General features: G+C 45.8%; 1 protein-coding gene across 1 annotated transcript; it reads right to left on the reverse strand.

Annotated features, from left to right (window-relative positions):
- Positions 1-1,351: 1,351 nt before the first annotated feature.
- On the reverse strand, positions 1,352-23,689 carry me3 (malic enzyme 3, NADP(+)-dependent, mitochondrial). The gene is made up of 15 exons (XM_061226141.1): positions 23,468-23,689; positions 22,808-23,043; positions 12,566-12,699; positions 12,023-12,172; positions 11,628-11,703; positions 11,391-11,552; positions 8,534-8,637; positions 6,913-7,022; positions 5,274-5,371; positions 4,702-4,815; positions 4,105-4,210; positions 3,520-3,662; positions 3,109-3,282; positions 2,637-2,735; positions 1,352-2,368 (listed from the first exon to the last, which is right to left on the reverse strand). The coding sequence occupies exons 2-15, from the start codon at positions 23,036-23,038 to the stop codon at positions 2,207-2,209; spliced, it is 1,863 nt and encodes a 620-aa protein (XP_061082125.1). The 5' UTR covers positions 23,039-23,043; positions 23,468-23,689; the 3' UTR covers positions 1,352-2,206.
- Positions 23,690-25,088: the final 1,399 nt, after the last annotated feature.

The raw sequence follows: 25,088 nt of genomic DNA on the forward strand, positions 1-25,088 counted from the left end.
CGCACGCATCCGATTCAAGGCCCTAGTGTTGGCATTTCAGGCTGCTAAGGGGACTGCCCCACATTACATACAATCCCTGATCACTCCCTACTCCCCAGCTAGACCACTCCGGTCTGCCAGCTCTGGTCGCCTTACGATTCCCTCTCTACGGGCACCTGGCGGTCGAGCTGCACGTTCACGCCTGTTTTCCGTTCTGGTTCCTCAGTGGTGGAATGACTTGCCTACCACTGTCAGGACAGCAGAATCCCTCCCCCTATTTCGACGCAGACTCAAAACACACCTCTTCAAACTCTACCTTAGTCCCCCCTCCTGATTTATCCCGCCCCCCCCTGCTGATACCCCTATCCCTGTCTAACACCCCCCCCAAAAAAAAAAAAAAAAATTGCACTTATGATGACGACTATATGTTTAGAACAGCAGTCCAGGTGTATTTTTCTAGTTCTGGATGTGATGCTTTGACTTGTGGTAGAACCTATGCACTTGTAAGTCGCTTTGGATTAAAAGCGTCTGCCAAATGACTAAAATGTAAATGTAAATTACCTTAACTACAGAAGGTGGGGTCATTTAAAAATGCAGGATATTAAAGTTACTACCCTTGAATTGACTGCTGGACTTTCAGGTTGAAACTAGACCTGTAGGGCATACAATACATTTTTTAGAAAGTGTTGAATGTTCCATTCACAAGGGCTATGGTGGCTACATTATTTTCCATGGCAGAATAATATGGCACAGGCCGATCGCCAAAGGATTAAATATAGGACAATAGATCAAGACCACATGAACATTCCTAAAATGTTTTTAAACAAAAAGAAAAGATTGGAGTGATTTTGTTACAAACATTTTTGGCTTTAATTCCCCCCCCCCCCCCCCCAATATGCTTTACTTCACATAAAAACCAAAAAATAAAATGTCTCCAGATTACTTAATATTTAAGCAAAGCATATCTGATAGTAGGAAACGTTCAGAAGCCCTGAGGATGGCTCCAACAAGTCAGCCCAACTGCCCATTTGCTGCTGCCAGCCATTGTGTATATATAGATCTATAAGCAGGACTTAAGCAGTACATCTGAAGAGCCAGCAGACACCTTCAGCAGTTTGAGATATGTCCAATGTACAGTCTAAGTCACATGCACATTACAAAGCAAAACTAGGTGCCTCAAATATTCAAAGATATTCTCAACTTCCCTTTTCAAAATTCTGTTATGACCGTAGGCTACAGCTTGTGCTAAAAAATGTGCGTTACTGGTTTTACAGCAAGACGTCACAGTCAATGTGACATGGCCGTGTAGGCCTATGAGTGGGCCAAGGGACCTTTATATAAGCAGGACAGAGAAAGACTGGAAAATTATATAGATGGGCAGAGTGCAAGAGGATCTTTATATGGCAGGCCTGAAGGAGTGTTCTGGCAGTTCAGAGATGAAATGGGTAATTATATTGCACAGTTAGGTATGAAAAACGGTCTGCACAACAGGGCCTGTGGTCTGGACACATCCCCCATCAGTGACAACCACCAAAGGCTGGTCGGTCATTCACTTGGTTTCAAAATGGTCTCAAAGTAGCAAATACCTGCTCTCAGCTTTTTTTTGTGAAGATTAAACAATCCTGTGTAAAGGATGGTTAAGCATCTTTTGAACACAATCTTGTTTGGTTCAATACAGGCATTTACTTAAACTCGGATATAAGCAGTCATGTTAATTGTTTAAATCAACACCTCATTAAGATCTTGAAAATCTTCAGTGCATCTCATAAAATGACTGAAAGCAAGGTGGGTTTCCAGAGATTTGCAATGTAGTGTGACCAAAACTACTATGTGAACTAGTGTCTGGAGATTTAGAGCAAACCCTTTGGAAATGGAGAAAGATTTGCCACAAACTCCGTTGTGTAATTGGTGAAGAGGGACTCCAAGGGAATATGGAGTCAAGAGAGGAAGTGGAAAGAAACTAAACCAGACAGCAGACTTCCTGTAGGAAGGAGAGAGGAACAGGAAGTAGAGGGTGAGGGCAGCCTTCACCAGCCCAGGGTGATGACGTCACAGGAGTGTTACTATGGCAACAGGAGTTAACACTGCTGATAGGGAGCAGGAGGGCCTGCAGTAAGTGGGAGTGCATGGAGGTGAAAAGGAGAGAAGAAGCATTGTAGAGTTACCAGTCCCCTGCAGCATACATACTACAGTAGACAGTATAGTATACGCTATACTTTGTCTCTGGTTACACATCCTGGACCTCCATTGCAGCCAGGGGCCAGCTGTAGGTGTCCAAGGTGAAGGAGTCGTAGTCGGGACTGTAGATGTGAGACAGGACGAAGGCCTCCTTGTCTTTCGGTTCAGGGTACAAGGAGGCGATGCCGTTCCTGTAGGCGTGGTCAACCAGCTGGGGAAGGAGAGATAAAGTGTCTCACATGCACAACTGCAGGCATACACAAGGCTATCTAACGGCAGTGATACACCTGGCATCAGGCCAATTACTGGCCATACAGGACTGCACCAGAGAAACCCTAGAAGCTTTCGATCTTCTAGGTCACTATCTTTTGTTGGTAGCAGAGTTGCTGATCAGTGTTGCCCTAAAAGTTGCCGGGTGTATCGCGGCCCTTCGGGGTGAATTTTTGAGGAGGTGCAGGATGACCAGGCGCTGCTCTCACCTTGACCGCAATTTTGAAGGACACCTCCCTGATGTTGCTGAGGGGAGGATAGAGTCTGCCTTCTGCCAGGTTCTCCTCAGTCACCATCTCTGCTATCGCCTGAGGGGGAGAGAGAGAGAGAGACTTGACAATACTGATGAATCAGAACAGTATTTCACATGATTGAATCTTGGTTTGAAACATACTTCGTTATCTTTCAAACCAATTCTTAAATTATCAGGGATCTTCATGAGTCTGAAGCATTTAAAGTTTACCAGGTCTGGTTTCGACACACAATGTATTTGTGTCTGTATTCAACCTAGTACTTTCACTTTATTTAACCTGCATGACTAGCATATGATTCAAAGAGTACTTGACATATTTATTTCTAAGACAAACAATTAAGAAATGTAGAGTGAGATGGATGGATAGAGAGACTGATAGATGTGCTCTGTGTTAGATGGATAGAAGGACTGATGGATGTACTCTGTACCTCGGCTGTGGCGAGGAAGATTTCATCAGAGATGTGTCGCACGCCACAGGCGATCACACCCAGCGCCACGCCTGGAAACACGTAGGCGTTGTTGCCCTGACCGGGGTAGAAGGTCCGCCCATCTCCCAGGGTTACTTTGTGAAAGGGGCTTCCACTCGCAAATATGCCCCGACCCTACGAAGACACGCGGACACACGCTGTATATTTTCACTGATATTTTGACATTCACACCTTCACAACAACCTTTTCCCACTGTAAGGGAAACAAAACGTCTGTCCTCTGTACCACATGAGTTTGAGTGGGCAAAACAAAAGTGTTCAGGACACTGAACTGAATTTCTTTATTTATTCATTTATTTTTAATTGGTGCTAGCACCTGCCCTAATGGGAAGAGGTTAAGGGTCAGGGGTACCTCGGTCAGCGTGTAGCACTGTTCGGCTGTGCACTCTGCTTTGCTGGTGGGGTTACTGAGGGCGAAGATGATGGGCCTCTCGTTGAACTGGGCCATGTCCTTTATGATCTTCTCTGTGAATGCTCCTGTGACGGCCGCCACCCCTGCACACAACGGGAGGAGTAAGAACTCACAGCCCTCGGTTTAAAGTCAAGTACAGGAGATTCTTCAGGTTGAGGTCTGCCAGTCGAACAAGGGGGCATAAATGGAAATGAGCAAAAAGGTAAATTCCACACAGACATTAGGAAGTATTTCCCCCCCCAGAGAGCGGTCACTGTGGAATAGAATGCCAAGTCATGTAGTAGAGGTTTAAAAAAATACAAATAAATAAATAAACAAACAAACAAACACTGGGGGTTTTCTACACCAGGCCTGACAAAAGTGCTAGATACCATTAAGGTAAACTAAGCCCTAGGTACATTTAAGTAGTAGGAAAACGGTGAGCACTGTTGGGCTGAATGGCCTGTTCTCGTTGTGCCGTGTTAGACCGTGCGAGACCCTGTGTCCTCAGGTCAGCCCGTTTGATCCCCGGATGAGACTGCTCACCGATGATTGCGGAGGGCTTGATGATCTGCACCACCTCCTCCAGGGTCTTCACGTGAGCGTGTTCATGAGCAAACTCCTCCTTCTCGTGGTTCAGATGACTTCTGCCCTGTGAGCCACTCCACACAATCAGTCACAGCGTTCCACAAACCTTCAAAGCCCTGATCCTCCCCAAAATTCCTCCTGCACACTGCGGATGTCATATTATCCACTAATGCTCAATGCTCAATAACAGAATCCTAATCTGCAGCAAGCACTGCCAAGGGCTTTACAGCAGGTCTCTCTCCTCTCTCTCCTCTCCCCCTCATGCTTTGCTTATCCCTCATCCCTCTCTCATCACTCTTCTCCCCCTGTTCTTCTCCCCCCACTTATCCCTTTTCCCACATCCCTCCCTCATCTGTTCTCCCTTCTCTTTCTCTATCTCTACCTTATCCTTCCCTTTTCCCTCTGATGTTTCTCATCCCTCGCTTATCTCCCCATTATCCCTCTCTTGCACACTGTGAACCCTTTCACATTCTCTGCATTTCTCATCAGACCCAAAACCCTCACACGCATATTTTCCTGCAGGCACAAAAGCTCATCCACTGTAGGCGTGGTTACCTTGACGATGAGTCCCTTGGAGTCCACCATCCATATCCTCTTGGCAGCCTCGCTGTAAGGGATGCCTTCCTTACACATGGCCATGATGAGCAGGTGAGCGATGCCCAGCGCAGCCTGGAACAGCCGCAAGTCACGTGATCACACATCAGGTCACATGTCAGAACAAGACCAACCCTTTAAGGCGTTAGACCATAAGTATGCGATGTGTTATTCTGTAACTGGAACATTCTACTGCTGATGTAACTATCATTCCTGGTAATGGAAAGCACTGGAACACTGACAGAATTTTGAAAAAACATTCAAAAAAACCTACTCTTGTAAGGGTTAAGTAAAGGATGCAATTTTAAGGCCTCAAAATAAAATACTCCCACAAACCACAAATATTATTTGGCATATTTGACAAAAATGTATTCTGTCGTTTCACTCTCCAGCTTGTTTTTTTTTAATTGAATCCAGCCCCGCCCACGCAAATAAGGAAAAATGACGTTGGTCAGTGGGTTTCTTTCATCTGTCAAATTTCAGAATAAATAATGTGAAAGATGCAGTGATCCATGGACCCCTCCCCTGCTCACCTCTCCTGCTCCCTGGAACACAAACGTGTGGTCAGAAAGTTTGCTCTTTGTGATCCGGAGGGCTGCTAGGATACCAGCGACCGCTACAGAGGCTGTGCCTAAGACAACAAGAGAGAGGGAGAGGAAGTGTGTGTGTGTGAGTGAGTGAGTGAGTGAGTGAGTGAGTGAGTAAAAAAAAAAGAAAGGGACAGAGTGAGTAAGAGTGAGAGAGAACAAGCAAAAGAGACAATTCACGAAATAATTGTGCAAGTGAATAATAAAACACATATAATTTAAAGATGCGTCATATAATATGACCTACAGTCATATTATATGATATTTGCCATCCTCCACACAAAAACACAAACTGAAGCATTCTTGAATTCCTCACGGTCCCATCAGTGCCAGAGGCTAGACACATCCTTTCAAGTAATCAGACTAAAACCCAAAAGTATTTGGCTTTACCAGACTAGCTCACTGATCTACCAGTAGAGGGAACCCAAGTCTCCACTTCGACTGAAATGCCAACGTTTTCCAATATGAACAAATTTGGGCATCCATGATAAAACAAGGGAAAAGTTTTTATTTATTAATTTATTATTTTTCCTCACAAATGCAGAACATTTCCACAATGCAAAAATAAGCCCCATGTGAATCAACAACATGCTGGTTCCCTTGAGACAAATAAGGCTGTTTTGATGCAAGAGAAAAGAAAGATATGCAGCATTTCTATAAAACAAAACCACAGACCTAATAAAATGACATAAAAAAGAGCAGACAGACACGTCAGAGCAGACCAGCGCTACAGAAGAGAGAAAGGGGAGGAGACACGCAGATCAGACCAGCGCTAGAGAAGAGAGACGAAGGGGGGGAGACGCGCAGAGCTGGATGAGCGTGAGAGACGGGTTAGTGGACTGAGGCTCGTGCTGTAATGTTTATGTACAGGGGGTTCAGCGGTCATGTGAAGAATGCTAGCACGGCCATTGTTTATCAGCCCTGTCTGTTGCTGCATGTCTACGCCGTCCCTGTGGGATGGTCTGCTGGCTGGACCGGTCCAGAGACGGGGGGTGGGGTGGTGGATGGGGCTGGCTCTACTGGGCCAAAGACGGAGGCGGGTGCGAGAGCAGAGAAGAACAGAAACCTTGTCCCAGACCAGGCAGGACTCCTAATCCTGTCCATCTGATGTGACTCCCAGACCCATCCGATACGGAGAAGCCCAGCTGCTTACAGCCGAGAGGGAGAACTGAGGCATTCTGGGAATAAGTGTAGATGGAATGTGTGCACTCTTATGCACAGAAGCAATCACTGTGACTGAGTGTGTGTGTGTGTGTGTGTGTGTGTGTATGTGTGTGAGTGAGTGTGCTTCTGACTATTTGTGTGTAGTTTGCAGTGTACGAGGGAAAGTTGTATGCATGTGTGTGCATGCATGCGTGAGAGTTTTCATAACCATGTATTGTCTACTAAAGGCTGAGCCTGAACTGAAAAATCACAAAGTGCATCTTTCCCCATTTCAGAAATTGACATGCAATGACATGGATTGCCTACACCAGTCAAAAATACATTGTCCTAAGAGTAGTAAGAGACATGTACCATGCCGATGTACCCCAATACAGACAAGCTCCCCTGCATATGTACAAGACAGACCACAGGGCTTTGGTACCTTGGATGTCATCGTTGAAGGTGCAGTATCGGTTGCGGTACTTGTTGAGGATGCGGAAGGCGTTGCTGTTGGCAAAGTCCTCAAACTGAATCAGGCAGTTCATCCCATACCTGCAGAGAGAGAGAGCAGCCAAACTCAAATTACAGCCGTATGTACAAAACCACAAACAACTATAAACAACTACAGATGCATGCACAGTGTACATAATTATGCATTCATTATGTATCCTACATGTAGCATACACTCAATATCTATACATGCAGATGCAGATAAAATCCCCACGCAACCATCTGGCTCAAGCTAGGTTGACAGAACTGAAGCACCGGTTGAGCAACAGTGTTCCCATCAATCTACACAGAACCAGCTGGACCCGATTTGATCCAGCGGATGATCATCTCCGTCTGAACTCCCTGCTCTTTGGGCAAAGCTCCCCTCGTCTCCTCCCCTTTAAGCGCACAGCTGAACCGCTGCCCAGTCAGAGACCACCCTGAGCGCAAACCCCTGCCACCACTGCGCTGCACGGACCTCCGGGGGGCACAGGTGTGTTTACCCCCGACCCCCCCGTCATAACAGGTCCGCACAACGGCCTGCCGCCTCCTGCTCCTTCACAACCTCCAGTTAGAAAAGATTTTCCCACAAATAAAAGGGCTTTTGTGTCAGCTGGGTCACTGGCTCTACACCCACCAGAACAGTGTGACAGGATCAGCCAGTGCATATACTGACTGACTGCTGATGAGAGAACGAATGAGAGAGAGATGTGAGGACAAGATGGAGAGATAGAGAGAACAAGATGGTGAAAGAAAGAGACTGAAAGAAAGATGAGATAAGAGATAATACAGAGAAGGACTTGAGAGGGGACCTACAGTACAATACTGAAATCACAATGCACCCCTTTTTGAAGATACTTCTTTAAACAGTACCCAAGTTCCTAAATGTCCACCTGCAGTGTGAATTACATTTTTTTTGTACTGAAAGTTTTTGTAAAGAGGTTGCAGGGCAACAGTTCAAACCAATATTTCAGATTTATTAGCCAACGCTAAGCATTCAGTCCAGATGTTTATACTCAGAGGAGCAAAGCCACCCCCACAACAGAACTCGGTCCTTTTCTCAAGAACCCCACCTATAACAGACCACAGTCTTATTCTCCAGAAACCCGCCAATTAGAGGACGGTGTCCTACTCTTCAGAACAACAGCCATGACAGAACAGGGGCCTATTCCCCAGAACCCCACCCTCAATCGTGGAGAATTACCGAGCAGAACTAAGCTGGAGGTTCTGAGGGTCTGGGTCCTGTCATCACTGTAGCTCTTTCCCAGAGCGCTGGGTCACATTTCAGACCCATTCACTGCTTTTCTGTGTTTGTCAACTTTTAACTTTCAATCAACGGCAAACACTTCCACATGTTTGGCCCAGTGAGCTTCCAGCTTATTTCCATAGTAATGAACTCATAAATGCTCCTCTTCGACATTCATCACACGTCCACTGCCTAAACGATTCGGTTTCACAAGCCTGAAAGGCCTGGGAAAACCTGACACGATGACAGATTTGTTCATTAGGGAGAATGTTTAACTTGTCACTTCTCAGGCAGCAAACGTGGCGGAGTGACAGAAACACAAACGCACTTGTCCGTGACGGCCTGCATGAACTCGTCAATAAGGTCGTCGTACTCCTTCCCGCGCACGCGTTTGTGCTTCAGCCCGATGTACAGGGGGTCGTCCAGCAGCACCTGGAGAGAGACACAGTGACATCATCACACCGCGACACGACACGTTTGTGCTTCAGCCCGATGTACAGGGGGGGTCGTCCAGCAGCACTTGGGCAGGGGCACAGTGACATCATCACACCGCGACACGACGCCGCCACCACCGCCCCATCGCATCGTCACTCTCAGACACCCAATGGCATAACTGCGAGTTCCTCTGCACAGAGCGCTCTTCTGTATGCAGATAAAACTGATCCTCCAGACTGTACGGCCATTGTTCACAGAATACTATAATTACCCCTCAGACGTAGATGCCACGGCCCCGTTTGGTTCTTGTAGAGAAGGCTTTGTTGAAAGCTTGATCAAAGAGCCATCAGTGCCCAACGTCTGCAGTAAATATCCTTCTGTGTATTAGTCTGTTGCCTAGCACCCTGTACCTGATGGCCTAAACAGCAAATGGCAAATGTACACTATGAGACTTCTGTAATAGATCAAGGTGGTGAGAGCACACACATATACTATTGCACATACTGATCTTATTGTCCATGTGCATATGAACGTAATGGTACACTTGTTTGTTGTGCATTGTGTTTGCCAAAACTTATCGCAAATTCACATCCTGATGCTTAAAATTTATACCTCACTAGTTTAGAGTGTTTACCAAATGCATAAAAAGAAGTATAATGGGATATGTGGGAATCAAATAATGGAATTAAATTACTGAAAAAATAAATTGAAAGAAGCACCATTTGGATCTGAGCTAGTGATGGGCAGAGAAACAGGTGCTCTTTGGTAGGTGGGTACAACAATACTTAAAAAAAAAAAAATACTGAAGACATCCAAGGCCAAATCTCTAAAAACATGTGAGGGAGTATATCCATGGATACCAAAGCACTCATTCAGGTCGAATGCCTTGGTATTTTGTTTTGGGATCCATGCTCATACTCCCTTACATGTTTTTCGATTGTCGGCAGTGGGTCTATCCTGCATTTTTTTTAATGCAGTTAAATGTTAAGCTATCATTCCATGAAAAATGAATAAATACTGACTCAGGACATCTTTTCTCCCCAAAGGAAACAAATATGAGCACAAACAAAAGCAAGGCCAGACTCTGGTTAAGAGAAATGACACTGACCCCAGAACAGCGGCTCTCCACATGAAAACGATCCTGAGCCCATTCCCAAATGAAAGTGCTTCCAGACGCGCTGGACTCTTGGCTTTGCGCCGATCCCAGAATGCCGCTCCGCACAGCTGTGGAAACCAGGGTTTGGCACCCGACCAGAGTGAAACCCGCATGCGTGTGTGTGTGTGTGTGTGTGTGTGTGTGTGTTTGTGTGCATGCGTTTGTCTGTGTGCGTGAGTGCGTGCGTGTGCTAGGCTGCGGATGGGTGTGTGCGTGTGTGTGTGTGCGGGGCTGTGGATGTGGCTATCGAGTCTCTATCCTTTCCCAGCAATCCAGATTCCAGGCATTGCGCTGCTCCAGAGCGTTGATGCTTACCCCCTCATGTCAAACGGCAGGACGTCCACCCTGCCTCTATCTCCACTCTCCCTTCAGTTTACCCCTCATTTCAACTTTCTACATCTTCCCCTTATTCTGTCTCTCTTGCTCCATCTCTCCCTTACATTTTACCCCTCATTTTATTCCCCTCAAATTCTCTCTCCATCTCTTTCCCTCTCCCTCCCCACCTCTCTCTCATGCAGTCCCAGGTAGAGTAGGAGTGCAGTAGCTAGCTGTGGCATTGGGACAGTGCCTGGTTTTGTAAGAGACGGGCAAGCTTGGGAGGAGGAGGCCTGTGATCAGGGCCTCTGTGAGGGAGGGGGAGGCCTGTGATCAGGGCCTCTGTGAGGGAGGAGGAGGCCTGTGATCAGGGCCTCTGTGAGCGAGGAGGAAGCCTGTGATCAGGGCCTCTGTGAGGGAGGAGGAGGCCTGTGATCAGGGCCTCTGTGAGCGAGGAGGAAGCCTGTGATCAGGGCCTCTGTGAGGGAGGGGGAGGCCTGTGATCAGGGCCTCTGTGAGCGAGGAGGAAGCCTGTGATCAGGGCCTCTGTGAGGGAGGAGGAGGCCTGTGATCAGGGCCTCTGTAAGGGAGGAGGAGGTTTCCAAGGGCTAGAGAGGGAGCTTAAGTATATTAGAACATTTGATTTTCTGGGGGTGGTAGGGACCAAAGTGACATCATGTCATGATGCCCAAATCCCTGGTGGCACCCCCTGCCTGCGACTCGGTCACGCCTGTGACTCTCGGTCACGCCCGTCTTTGTCCTGATGTGCTCTGAGACAGCGCTTGTAGATCAGCCAGAGAGTGTCTCAGTGCACAGCCCCTCCCTGCACCAGACCAGGACTTCTCAGGCTCAGACTGAATCCCCACTACTGTCTATACTGTAGCTTCACAAATTTGATGTAACATTACCAACTGTGTGAAGTATCTATGTATTTACACAACATTACATTTCATATGCTTTTGTAGTGGCTGATTATCATTGTCTATACAGCATAGCGCTCTGCATATTTCTGCAGCTTGAAGTTGTTATTTGTATTAACATCTGACTCACCATCTGAAAGCCCTTAACTAGAAATATTAGCCGTTAACTGCAACAATTCAGACTCAGATCTTGAGACATCACTCGACACAAACAAAAATCTCATAAACCAACAAACACATCAAGGAGTGCCTTATAAAGTTGGCCCAGATGTAGCAATGCTGTGGACAAAAGCAGGCTTCGGCCTACACCACACCATCAGGCCTGGAATTTTCCTGCCTGGTGACCACTGCTCCGGTACCTGATTGTCGGTCCCCACGTCCAGCAGCACAGGCAGGCACTGCTGGGGTGGCACTCCTCCACAGGCAGTGTAGAGGGCCAGTTTGCCCACCGGGATGCCCATTCCGTAGCTGCCCAGGTCCCCCAGTCCGAGGATCCGCTCCCCGTCAGTCACCACGATGGCCTACAAACACGCACATCGTCAGCAGCTGCAGAGTGACGAATAACAGAGGCAAATCTCCACTGCAGAGATCTGTACCTTGATGTTCTCCTCAGGCCAGGAGTTCAGCATGGTGGCGATGTGGCCCCGGTCGTGAATGGTGATAAAGAGCCCCCTGGAAGAGGCGGTCACGAGAGACCCACCATCAGAACACCATACAATCACTGCCCACAATCACACCGTCACTATCCGTAATCACACCATCACTATGCACAATCATTTCATCACTTCACTGCCAATGGTGATTACTACATATGGCCACAGCATCACTACCTACCTACACACCATCTTTACATTGTAGTTAGTGTGTATTTGTGTGCAGGTGAACGTGTATATTTGTTCAGGTGTGCAGGGGTGTGTGTGTGTGTGTGTGTGTGTGTGTGAGTGTGCGCAGGTGTGCGTATACACAGGTGTGTTTGTGTGGGTCATCTCACCGTGGTCTCCTGAAGGCCAGGCCATACTGCTGGCAGGCCAGCCCCACAGTGGGGGTGTAAACGATGGGCATGAACTCCTCGATGTCGGAGGTCAGCAGGCGGTAAAAGAGCTTCTCGTTCCTGTCCTGGAGCGTCATTAGCAGGATGTACCTGTGGAGACACACGGGTGAGGCCTACATCAGCCTATGTCAACCAGACGCAGCAAACACACACTCAAACGGTTCGTACAATCCTGACTGCAAAATATAGCTTTTTTTTTTTTTTAGTTTAGCAGGAATCAGCATCTCATTGTTCTGACAAGTTTCAAAGTCCTCGAGGACTGAGAACAGCAGTTTTTCCACCCTCCCTTTACCTGGTAGTCAGGTGTGAAGACCGTTTTTCAAATGAGTAGCACTAATTGTGCAGTTAATTACCCAGCAGAAAAGAAAACCAGGGCTGGATTTGGATCCAAGGGCCAAGGTATATCAGACCAGGTAAATCTGCTGTTTCGGAGACTGGGGGGTGGGGGTGTTGGTGGTGGGAGAGGGACGGAGCAGGACCCACTTGTCGAGGGGGTTGCTGCGGATCTCGTAGCTCTTCATGACCCTCAGCACCTGGACATCCTGCGTGAGGAAGCAGGGGGGCAGCAGGCCGTGGATCCCCAACTGCATCCTCTCCTCCAGGGTGAACGCCATGCCCTGTGGGGGTACACAACCATTATGCTTCTACATCTTTTGTCTAAATTAGCAAAAAGATAATAGAAATGTCTAAATATAACTTTTTTTGGTTTTTGCAGTGAAATCAATGCTTGACCCAGCACCGGATTTACTTCCTTTAAAAAAATAAAATAAATTGGGGGGAAAGTGGAAAGGCAACATTATTGTGCACTACCATTAGGACAGATCAACTGCACCAGGTCTCCGGTATTTGTGCATGCTATAATAATGTGGATAACCTACTACAAAAACAACAAAAGTTTACATTTTCCATTGTAAAAATTCTGGGCCATGAACATTTTTTATAAAAAGACGTGGAAATCCCCTCAAAGCATAAGAAACCATCTCAAGCTTTATTTACGCATCCTCAGTCAGGGTAGAGGCAGATGGCTTCCCTCAGCGTGAGAAATCAGATCCATATCTTCTCAGATGAGACGCATTTCCCAGCTGTTTTTCCACGGACATTCTGCCAAGTGCTAGGTTTCCCCCGAGCAGTGAACAAAGCCCGCATAAACACGCGTGTTGCTCATGGTTACACGACCGGACCCAGCGGGATCAGGGTGGACACAGCACAAAGCTGTGTTGATGTCTCTGAATCACAGACCCAGGGGCTGTGGACAATGAGCTTGCAGTTGCTGCTCAATCAAAGTTGCAGCTAATTGGAAAAAGGGTCACGGGCTATGAGTCAGAGCTCTGCCGTCTCATTTTTCCCCCCTCCGATGACGTCATTCCTGTAGGAATTCTGCTTCCCAGTGCCCCCACACGCTCCAAACCCCCTCACCAGTCCCACAGGGACCTGGCCAGGGGTCCTCTGAAGAAGCCCGACATGAAGAGGCCAAGGCCAGTGGTCAAATGTTCACGATGGAGAATGTGACCAGGCACAGGCCTGGATCCACACTTGGACACACTGTGTATGAGGGAGTACTCCTTACACTGCAGTGTTGGTCTGTCTCAGTGGCTCGGTTGGGTGTGTTCTCATGTGTTTTGTATATTCGTTAATGGAGTTCTGTTCTGTCCTCGAGCGATTACTGGGTGTGTGCTCATGTGTTGAGGAGTCCTCATTCCTCGAGTTCTGTTCTATCCCAGAACTAAGACGGAGTGCTTTTGTATGTGTTTGAGTTTGCATTACTGAAGTTCTGGTCTCTCCTAAAGTGTACACTTGGTGTTATACTTGGCTTGTATATTTCAGGGCTTATTTACTGGAGTTCTGTATTCACTGCTCCCCAACCCTGAGACAATGTGATGCTGAGATCGAGTACATCCATGTGCTTAACCTGCACTGGACCAGAGGACACTACCACTGGTACATGAAGCAATATACGTTCAGTCAATGCAGGTCACGGAAGTGGATTTCTCTGATTAAATTAGACGGCATGTCGCTGGTCTGGCGCTGGAATGTAAATGTTTCTGTCACCAGCATGCATTTCTCAAGTCTACCATTGGTTCCCTACCCTGCCCCCCCCCGCCATGTTCACAAGATAACTGTACTTTTCTTGGACTGCCCCCAAGGTATTATGACTCGTTTGACTGACAAGTTCCTGTCTCAGACTCCTGGGGCTCCAGTGATGCAAGGGTCATGTGAACAGCACAGCTGAGCTGCCCCCCACCCCAGGGTGTCACTGCATTCCAGAATGACCCCTGACCCCTGACCCCTGACCCCTGACCCCACCGCCCGTTTAAGGAAAAGGTGTACACAAAAGGTGTCCGAGGGATTAATCATCGGGAAAGAGTTTCACGGTGAGGGTGAGGGGGTTAAACAAGATCGAGACTTGGTTTTTGTCATAGTCTTGGCAGATTATCAATAATAAAAAAAACCTTGTCTCTAGGCCAACAATTAAAAATAAACACCAGCCCGGTCTGAAATCTCATCTATGTGGAGTGACATGAATAAACAGGATTATGTGACACACAGAACTCAGGCTCTCAGCATCAGATCCCAGGCTCTGAGGTCCCTCAGCTATGCTGCGTGTTAGTCACAAAAAGTACATTTCGCACAAAAAGCAAACTCCAAGAGAACTCAAGGTACGCAAAGATACAACAGTGCAAGTCCCACTGTTGACACAGACACAGTTCAGAGGTTCATATGTTCCTCTTCTTTTCACCTTTACCTGAATGTGCAGTTTGTCTGGTCTCATCTCTCTCCAGGCTTAATAAACATGGAAAACTGGTTATGTTAATGAAGGCCAGGATCATCCTGTATTCAGAGTTATTCAGTTCCTGCATATTATTCAGTCCATCGCACAGTCTAAGCAGGCCACTGTCTCTTGCCATAATATCCACTCTACACATCGCAGGTCAACAGAGGATGGGCTCCCCCTCTACAGCCTGGTTCCTCCCGAGATTCCTGGGGAAAGTTTCTTGCCACCGTTTTGAGGGCCATTCTCCCTACTGAGGTGTATTTATTCATTTATTTATTTATTTTACCTCATGTGCTTGCTATTTGGGGGTCCAGACCTGCCGTTGCCCCTTTGTTCCTCTACTGTAACTCTGTAACACATCTTTTTGAAAAGCGCTAAACAAAGGAAATTGACTAAACATCCTCAGCTATGACCGTGACCAGAGGACCCCACGCAGGCATAAGCAATCGAACCCTCCATCTTATGAGTGCACCAATCAGACATGACGTGGCATTCAGCACCGGGTGTGGCCAGCAAGCTGGGCGGTGAGCAGGGGGGAGGTGAGGGTTAAGTTTGAGGGAGGCCACAAAGAATTGGGCTGAATCCAAACCAAAAATCTAAACAAAGCAAAGCAAAGCCAAACAAACCAAACAAGCAAAGTAAAATACAAATGGAAAATGACTGACTGTTGAAAGCAGTAAAGAACTAAAATGGCCCTACAGGACTATGGCTCATGATCAATCATGCTCAAGTGTGCACACCTGTGACAAGGCTGCCATTATCCCATCCTCACCTCATGGCTTTGAGAGGATCGAGCACAGCCAACAGTGGCCAAATCAGCCCTCTGTCACCCCTCTTATGAGTAATCCATTTACACCTGTCATGTGCGCATGCACACACACACACACACAGTAACAAAAGCACACAATGAAGAGGTGTTGGGGAGACAGTCGTGTACTGTAGGTATGAGCAACATATAGCACAGGGGGTGTAAAAAATAAACATAATTATGGGGTAATTTGGTAACCTACATTACTCTGTAAGAACCAAGTAGGCATTGGTAATGGGTAGGGTTCGTAGGGCTTTTGAGGACATAAAACAAGTGTCTAAGTTGAGCGATGAGATGAGATGCAAATATCTAACCTCAAGTCATCGTGCATGAGGGTATCTTCAAAAGAAAAGGTAAAACTCCACCGGACTCTTTCTGCATGCAGTGAATGCAGAGCATGAAAGAGCAGCTGGTTCTATTTAATCCAGCAAATGCACTGAGGGGCTGACCGGTGACCTCTCTCTCATATTGTTCAGGTTTCCTGCAATCATAGTTTTCAACAGGGAGACTAGAACACCATCAAAGCTTCTGTCATTGTACTCACTACCACAAACAAGCACGGGTGTGTACACAAACACTCACAAACATACAAGCGCACACACACACACACACACACACACAAGTACAAACGCACCGTCCTCCATGTGTGCTTTTGGAAAAAGTGACCTGTGGCTTTAAAAGCCCCGGCAACACCCAGTAATCAGTTCCACACAATCGGAGGAAGAAACAAAACCATTTCCCCTGCAGGAAAGAGGAATTAATTTACAGTATATGCATTTGAAATCCCCCCCCAATCTGGGAGGAATCGCACAGTTCAGAGTCTTTCCCCTGGAAAACACAGAAGGCCTTCAGGCCGGAGCACACACGGCGCTTCCTGTGGTGAGCTCATAGAGAGCAGCGGTCAGCGCGGGTCAGAGGCGCTCCGGTGACACGGGATCCGGGTTCCAGGGCCCGCGGGCAGCCGAGCCGCTGAACCCCTGACCCTGCCTGAACAGAACGTACCGAGTGTGTGTGGCAAAGGCCCAGCATGGAAAATAACACACAGCTACATACTCAGCAATAAATAAACCTGCCTGATGCTGCTAAACAACATGATACAATGATAATCAAAAATATATTATCTATTATTAATAAATAATAATGAACTATGGACAACAATAACGTTTATCATTGGTATTTCTTTAAATTTTATTTAATTTATTTTGTGTAATTCAGGTCTCCATTGAAAATCTCTGAATGCATATAAATAATGTGTTAGAGCAATATCATAAGGTGGAGAGTTATATTACAGTAAACTAATCTCCTCCAGTGAAAGAACACCAGTTACTCAGTGTGGCATGCTGTAAACACATCTGTGATGTACAGACATGGTTAGTGTTCACATGAACGTGTTTATTCAAAAACAAACAAAACTTGAGGACAGGGTGCAGACCAGGGCCCTCAAACTCGCAGAGCCTGTGGGTTCTGTGGTTCCCCGTTCAGCCAATCAAACAGCCTTGAAAACAAGGTGGGTGGACAAGCCAATCAATGACTTGAGTCCGGACACAAGCTGAAAGCCAGCAGATACTGCCACCAAGATCTCAGTTTGACTCAGTTCCCCGCTCTAGACCAAACCAAAATGATTTATACCTTTCAGTCTCGCTAACTGACAACAACTCAGGAGCACAACCATTATCAACCGACAACAGAAACACCTGGATGACCATCCATGGAGCAGAACTGCTCAGACATGTCCCACAATGTCTAAAAGTACCGGCCCAATGTCCAGAGGCCCTGTGGAAAGTTTTAATAAACGGTTTCCTTCCATAACTGGAGTGAACCATTTGACAGGGACGGGGGTGGAGTGATCCTGAAAAAGCCTGAGTGGCATGTAATGGATCTGTGGTACGGCCCACAGGAGCATGCAGTCTGGTACACAATCAAAATTCTATTTCTACACACAGGCCTGAGTCACCAGGGCAGATATTCCACGTCTGCAGCCAACAAAACAACACTGACTGCATGTGCAGTACACCCAGGTTATGTGTATCAGCTGAACAGGCTGGTCTCCACTTTCAGTAACTGAGCCAATGTGAACGGAGCCACACACACACACTAATAACCTCGTATGCATATGCGCGCACACACACAGACACACGCATGTACGTACACACAAACGCATACAAACACACAGACACACACAAACGCATACAAACACACACACACACACACACACACACACACCTTTTGGCTCTGCGTTGGCTCTCATCTTTTTTTGGGCTTCATCGTGCGCTGGGGCATGATCTCTCAGGAAGGTCGGTGATAAACGAATCATCGCTGCAGTGACCCAAACATCCCCGAGCGCTGGGAGGACCCCCATCCCGCACAGGAAGCCGGGCCAAGCCCTGAGCAGTGCAGCTGTGCTTCCCACCCACCCACCCCCAAAACAGCAAGGGGGTCCCCCCTCCCCAAGAGCAGTGAGCCGCTGCGTCTCACATCTCAAAGGTTCTCAAAAGAACAGGAAGAGCAAACTGTCAAAAACAATGGCGCTTCTCAATTTCAATTTCACTACATTCACACAACAGGCTTCTTTAAACTCATACTCAAACTCCATACGGGCCCATTATTTAACAGGAACCTCAGATTTCACAGGGCTCAGAAACTTCCTCAGACTGGACATTCTCCAAGTTCTGATCAATTTCCATGGCGATTCCGCTCGTAACTTCAACAGAGAAGCTGTTATTCTGCGCTCATTTCCCAGAACGGAGTTTCTCTGGCAAGACTTTTCCAATGTTACTGTTTTTGGAGCTTTCGTGCAAAAGAACATATGAATTATTTTATTTGTTGCTTCAAGTTCTCTTCAAGTTCACACGATAATTTAATGGCATGTCTTCACCAAGCACTGAATTGTCAAAGCCTTATTACTTCTGACAAGTCGCTAATAAAGCCTCTTGTACAGTAACTTGCTAGCATTCAGCACCAGTGCAACGCAAGCCAATGAGTTTATGGGCTTGACCATAAAAATGATTGGTCACATTGGCTGCTGGTGCAGGGTTTGGCCACTAGCACTCTGCTCCTCCTCGAGACTTAAATGGCCCTTTTTCTTTTTTAAGCAATGTTATTTTCGCTCCTGGGCTCTGCCCTCTTCTGCAAGTCCTCCATTTGCTGACAGGCCCATGCATTTCTGATTTACCCCAGTGTGAGTCAGCTGCGTTCTCTTACCCCTCAGAACTAAGGCTCAGTTACACACTTACACCTCCCAGAGCTTGAAAAGAAACCACACCAACACCGGCTCTGTTTACACATGAATACAGATTTTTTTTTTTGTGTAAACAGAGCCGTGGGAATGGTCTATTAACTCAAAATGGCTGCCTTGACAGAATATAATCTTTGGCCCACGATAAAAACCCTTTCTCCTCTGATCTCACAACGTCTCGCTGTACAGAATCTAATCTTCAGCCCCTAATAAAAACCCTATCTCTGCTGCCCTGCATCAATCCTGATATGAACACTTTCTGATCCAGTTCATTTTTCCCCCCGAAAAACAGTTTAATAGTAAACTATGATTTGTCTCTCACTTTCTCCTGTAATGTCGTGAATCAGCATTATTAAATCTGCCGTTTCAGCAACTACCACCCTAGACACACTCGTGAGCCACACATCCACAAAAACTGAGCTACACAGCAGAAGTTCATCTGGGTCTCATACAGTGTGTCAGCAGCCAACAATGACAAAGCTGTATCAAGGAACGAAAGCTCCAAAAAGGTTCAGTCAACATTCAACCTGAGGCGGACCCATTTAGTTTAAAATTTGGGCACCAAAGTTAGAAGGTACCTTCAACCTCATGACACAAAGGGAGCTCTCCAATGTCAGTCTAATAGGTTCCATCTGTCAGCACTGGCTCTGGCTCTGGCTTCAGAAACACGGCTCGTTGCTAAACCATGAGAGTGAGCGAGCTGCATCGAGCACAACACAGCAGACCAGGATTTTATAACACACTGACATCACCCGAGAGCTGTACCTTAGCAAGCGTTGCATACCATTATCATACTGCCCCTCTCATTCCCTGGAGGGACACGTGTGGTGAAACCGGATCTAGGTGGCTGGTGGCTCTGTATCAACTATTCAAAACTTTTGAATGAGGAAAAACTTAAGGGGCTTTTATGTAAATGAGTGCAGGCCCAGGAAGAGGGCACATGCAGCGTTTACTTCGGTGTAAACTTGAAAATTTTCAGAATGAATAGCTATTGAGTTTCATGCAACTGAAATTGGTTTCATCATTGGAAGGCCGTTCCTCAGAGCCTTCGATTACACTAGCTCCAACACCAACAGTTACACAAGATAAGCAAGAGAAACATGCGAGGCAACACAAGATAAGCAAGAGAAACATGCTTAGCATTGTAAATGCAGGCTAGATCACAGACAAAACAAATGGGCAGCAAGATAAACAGTGGTGTTCAAGATAACCCAGAAATTAAGGCCGTTCAACTCCTTGTATGTACAAGCAGATGAGAATACCATCACGTGCTGCTAATACCGTCAGTCCCTAGCAATGAATATGGTCTTATTTGTGATGCCCCTGCCATCAAGCAGATAAACAATCAAACTTTCAGCTGAAACACCACTTGTTTCAGCCTGGCTGATTATTAACAAATGTATAAACTGGGACAGAGCATCTTAAGTTGCACATGCACATTTTAAAGCATACGCATGTTGTCAGTTCTTTAAATATCCTTTTTTAAATAGTGCCATTCTAATTACAATTTCTGTGATAACTCCCAGTTTGCAGACCACAAAATGAAATTCACCTCATGTTGTATCTGGTCATTTAATCCCACTGGATCGATGGTACAATTCGAGTCACTTAACTCTGGATGCAACCTATTTTCAGTCTTTATTAATCTACTTTAGACACCCAATCCTGATCCATAAGTGATGCCAATCATAGGATATTGCTACCTCCGTAACAGAATTCTTGAAAAAATACAGACACATCTTTGGCTTTAGTACCACCCAAATTCCAAAAACTGGTATGAAACGTATGACAAGAGCAACACATTTAACAAGGAGAAAATGATTTATGACTGACTGTGGACCCAAGACCCAACACGTCCTCGTACTCATTTCCTAAAATCAGACTGCATACAGACACATCAATCAGTATCACTAAAGACTTAATTTATCTGTCCAAAACCATCTGGATGGTTTCTTTTTAACCCTTTAAGGTGTAAGATCACAAATATGTGATAAGAATGTTACATCTGCATTAAAATATTCAGTTTAGGACAATTACTACTGGTAATTGAAAGCAATGTTCTAGAAAATGGACAAAAAAAATAAAATCACCATGGGAGTTTATGGAGCTGAGGTAAACACTGGGTGGCAGTCGTTGAGGATCACTGCAGTGGGGCCCCATATAGTTTAACACTAGATACACCCCAGTGGTTCCCAACCCTGTACCTTGAGACCTACCATCCAGTAGGTTCACACCAACCCTAACAAAGCTCATCTCATTCAACAGCTAGAGATCTCGTTCAGACGCTAAATAGCAGAATGGGTTATGCCAAATCAGGCTTGAAATGAAAACCTACAGGAACAGGGCCCTACGGTTATATCTGCACTGCTCAGTCAGATCATTAAATCAGGGTGACATCCTGCGTGGTAATCCATGGACAAACTGCCTGGCGGTTTTCCTTAACCTCCATCTGGACGTGCGGGGATGAGGAGGATGAGGAGCTTTTCTCCAGGGTGAAGACAAAAGGAGAAAAAAAAACGTTGCTATGCAGTGTGTAGGTACTCTGTATATCCGAGGAGGTGTGCCCAGGCCGGACGAATGAGCACTGCAAGAGGACCTACTCCTCCCGCCACGTCAGTGTCCAGCCCAGCAGGACAGCTTGGCCCCTCACTCATCCCTGACAGGCATATGGAAAGCATGTGGAACTGATCCCTTTACACAACCAGGCTACAGGCCACTGCTGATACAATGTCACCCCATGTCTCTCTGGCCAACTACTACGAGTCCCACCCAGAACTTCCATTACATGGACTGTGTCACACTTGGGTCCCAGTTGGATTTCAAATACTTTTCTGTGCTTGATTGATCTTGCCTGGTGGAACTGAGCCAACCAAGAGGACTAGAAGGCAGGGTTTGCACATTGATAGTATTTAATAGGGTCCAATACACCAAACAAGCTCAGTAAAGTGTAGGAAGGTATTTGAACCCAATAAAATTCTGTATTTGACCCAGTTCTGACAGTACTATTTAATGTAAATAATACCACATCAGAGATCCTATTAAATGTTCAACCATTTGAATAATATTCTTACATTTTCATAATCCCCCTCCAGCATTTACCAAAAACCCTGCAATAGGCTAGTTTCTGGCCAGCTCTACTCCTGCACTCTAATTGGAATGTAGTGTGTTACTGTGCTTTAATCTGCAATATATACTTTGTGCATTTCATTGCTGCAGTGTTCAACACCTGGAGAATGTGAAATACTTCAAATGCCAATAATGTAATGTAATGTAAAATCTGGACCAACATGGACCATACCATTCTGAAAGGGCATGAATATAACGACCTGCCACACTGGGAGGAACCATTATAGTCATCTGTAAGCTGGACTTCTCCACTGTTGCTTCACGTTAGAAGACTTTGTTTTAATGTTAAATATATTTAAAGGTTTATCTCCTATACTTTCAAAAACAAACAAGAATAACTTTTTTCCACAACCTCACTAAATGTCACGCAGGCAGTTTGCTCTGGAAACGCCGGGGTCTTATCTGCAGGACCTTTGTTACATTCTATCATAAAGCAATTAGACCTTAGACAGCACGTAAACACTAAATTAACAGCTTTACTATTTATTTATCTTCCCCCATACTCAGGGGCAGGGAGGACAGAGGAGGAGAGCATCCTACATGAACAGGCAGTACATAAAGGGGCTTTGGCAATGAGAAGAAAAAACAAGCACTGCAAGCACGACAACCGTGTACTGGTGTATCTGCACATACATTCACACACATCATTGTTCTATGAGAATGAAACTATACAAACAATACTTTATTAGCAGCGGTGATTAGCACCTTGGTACTAAACTTGAAATGCAGGGTGTGTGTCCGCGCCCCCACTGTGCATGTGTGAGTTGTCAGAGTCGCACTTACCTTGTTCAGGTGCGGGTTCCTCGTGATGTCATAGCCACGCTTCTTGGTGCTAACGCTGCCCTTGTTTTTATAGGGTCCGGTCCCACTGTGACAAACTCTCACTCCCCCGAGACACGCTATGCTGGTCGGGCAGGCTGCAGGGTGACCGGCATGACTGGAAAGAATTTTCACGACGCAGTTGCTGGCATTTCTGCACAGTGCAAACATGCTTTTCCTCGGTAGTGTATTCATGTTTCCTGTGAGATAGCAAGAATGGGATAAACCATCATTTCGGATTCCGTGTCGGACAGGTGTCGTAAAGTAGCCTATATCATCACCCCTCAAAGCATTAAAGCAAAGAAAGCAGGTGACCTAACATTTTATTCATTAGTGCTACGTCCATTCAATAAGTTTTGCCCGACAAATAGGAGCTAGCGTTAGCTACCAAAGGCCTCTATTGAAGCGACAACAGGTGTTGCACGGAACCACACAGATCACGCTAAACCGCGCACAAGAGCGTTTTTCATCCTTTAAAACGTTTTGAGCAGGTACATATTTCAGGCTATATATAGTTGACGGTTAACCGATTTATATTCAAATGTAAGGCACAAAGGAACAGGCTTTAGTAAACTGAAGCGATGCAAACGCACGTCTTATTAATATCACAGATGATGTAGATACCTTGATAAGATGCGCTCCTCGGCGTCAGCCACCAGACGGTTTACACTTGGTACCTGCCTCAGTGTCCCTGGGGGCTTTATCAGTGGACGTTGCAGTAATCTTTCCAAACAGCTGATCCAGGCTCGTTTCGCTGTTTGACATTGACACTTTCACTTCCCACTGGCTCCTCCCGTAGACCCGCCCTTTGTCTATAATCTGCCAATGGCGTTGCGAATCCAGAGGGCTGACCGTCGCTCGAGCGCCAAATAAAAAGCAAGCGATTCATCTGCTGGTTTTACCCTCTGTTGTTGGATCTCGGGGTTACCGGAAGAGAAAGGGAGGGGTGTTTCCTTTTTCATCATCACGTTCATATCCACGTAGACGGGCCAGTGCGTCTGCGTCTGCAACTTGGATGGCAGCTGGCAAACTGGTTTAGCGGCAGCAGGAGAGAATGCCTAGTACATATATCCGAGAGAACTGTGTTCTGTCACCAAAATTATAAATTGTATACATTATATATAAATATATAAAATAAATATTATAATTATAAATTATAAATATAAATGCATCTTCTATAAAAATCTATCCCACAATTGTAACTATAAGAAGTGGTTGGAAACAGTGACTGGCCATTGTAGATATAGTACTGCACATTCCACTGAAAATAAATCATTCACGCCATAATGATGATAAGCATGTGAGATAGTTACAGTAAGTAATTAATGTCTCAATTGCCTGTAACGGGAAGCCTTCTATCTGAACATTGTAGAACAAGTAATCATGTAATCCAGTGTCAATCAGAAGCCCAAATAATCTGTCATAATCAGACATGTGCAGTCTTCTCCCTCTCTCTCACTCTCTCTCACACAGTCTTCTCTCTCGCTCTCGCTCTCTCTCTCTCTCCCTCTCCCTCTCCCTCTCCCGCTCTCTCTCACACTCACACACACAGTCTTCTCAGTCTCTCTCACGTACACCACAAAAACACACTATAACAGTTAGTTCATGAAATTGGTGCCACAATGAAGCTTATTTTGCAGACAGTTTGTACACAAAATGAACAGAAAAACAAATCTAAACTCCCATACCCACATACATATTTTCCAACAGTCTACAATGAAGGTTACACCTTCATATAGCTGCAAACATGAACATGGACTGTAAACATATAAACACCAATGTGTTATACATAAAAACAGTCAGTCAGTAGCCAGAGGGTAATGGCTGAGTGTCAAGGGACAAAATTAGAAGATTAGAAATGTTGTGCCTAGTCAAAAAGAGAAAAAAAAAGCATGAGTTCTTGTAGCAGGTGCAGGCAGCCAGGACATTTCACAAGAAAATAGAAAAAAATAGAAAAAGAAAATGTTGTCGGCACACTACAAAAACTTGGTTCACCCACGCGCAGATGGTGTTCAAGAACAAACTTTTCTCTTTAAAATTTCATGTTCTCAGACAGGCAATATATTTCACAAGTTGTGACAGTTGCTGGAAAATACTTGGAATGGAATAATATAACACTTTACGGTGTAAGATCACAAATGTGATTTGTGATTATAATGTTCTCAACCAAACATTATAATGCTGATGTAACAATCACTACTGCTAACTCAAAGCAACAGAGTTCTAGAACACAGACATTCCAAAA

This window comes from Conger conger, chromosome 17 (assembly GCF_963514075.1).
Source record: "Conger conger chromosome 17, fConCon1.1, whole genome shotgun sequence".
Classification (NCBI taxonomy): domain Eukaryota; kingdom Metazoa; phylum Chordata; class Actinopteri; order Anguilliformes; family Congridae; genus Conger; species Conger conger.

Bases quoted from the DNA above. Each gene is read 5' to 3' on its own strand.
- me3 (XM_061226141.1), bottom strand. From the start codon at position 23,038: ATGAATACACTACCGAGGAAAAGCATGTTTGCACTGTGCAGAAATGCC. The intron at 3,663-4,104 runs GTGAGCAGTCTC...CGTTGTGTGCAG, and splicing joins CAAGCCCTCCGCAATCATCG to GGGTGGCGGCCGTCACAGGA. The intron at 3,283-3,519 runs GTACCCCTGACC...GTGTCTTCGTAG, and splicing joins AGTGCTACACGCTGACCGAG to GGTCGGGGCATATTTGCGAG.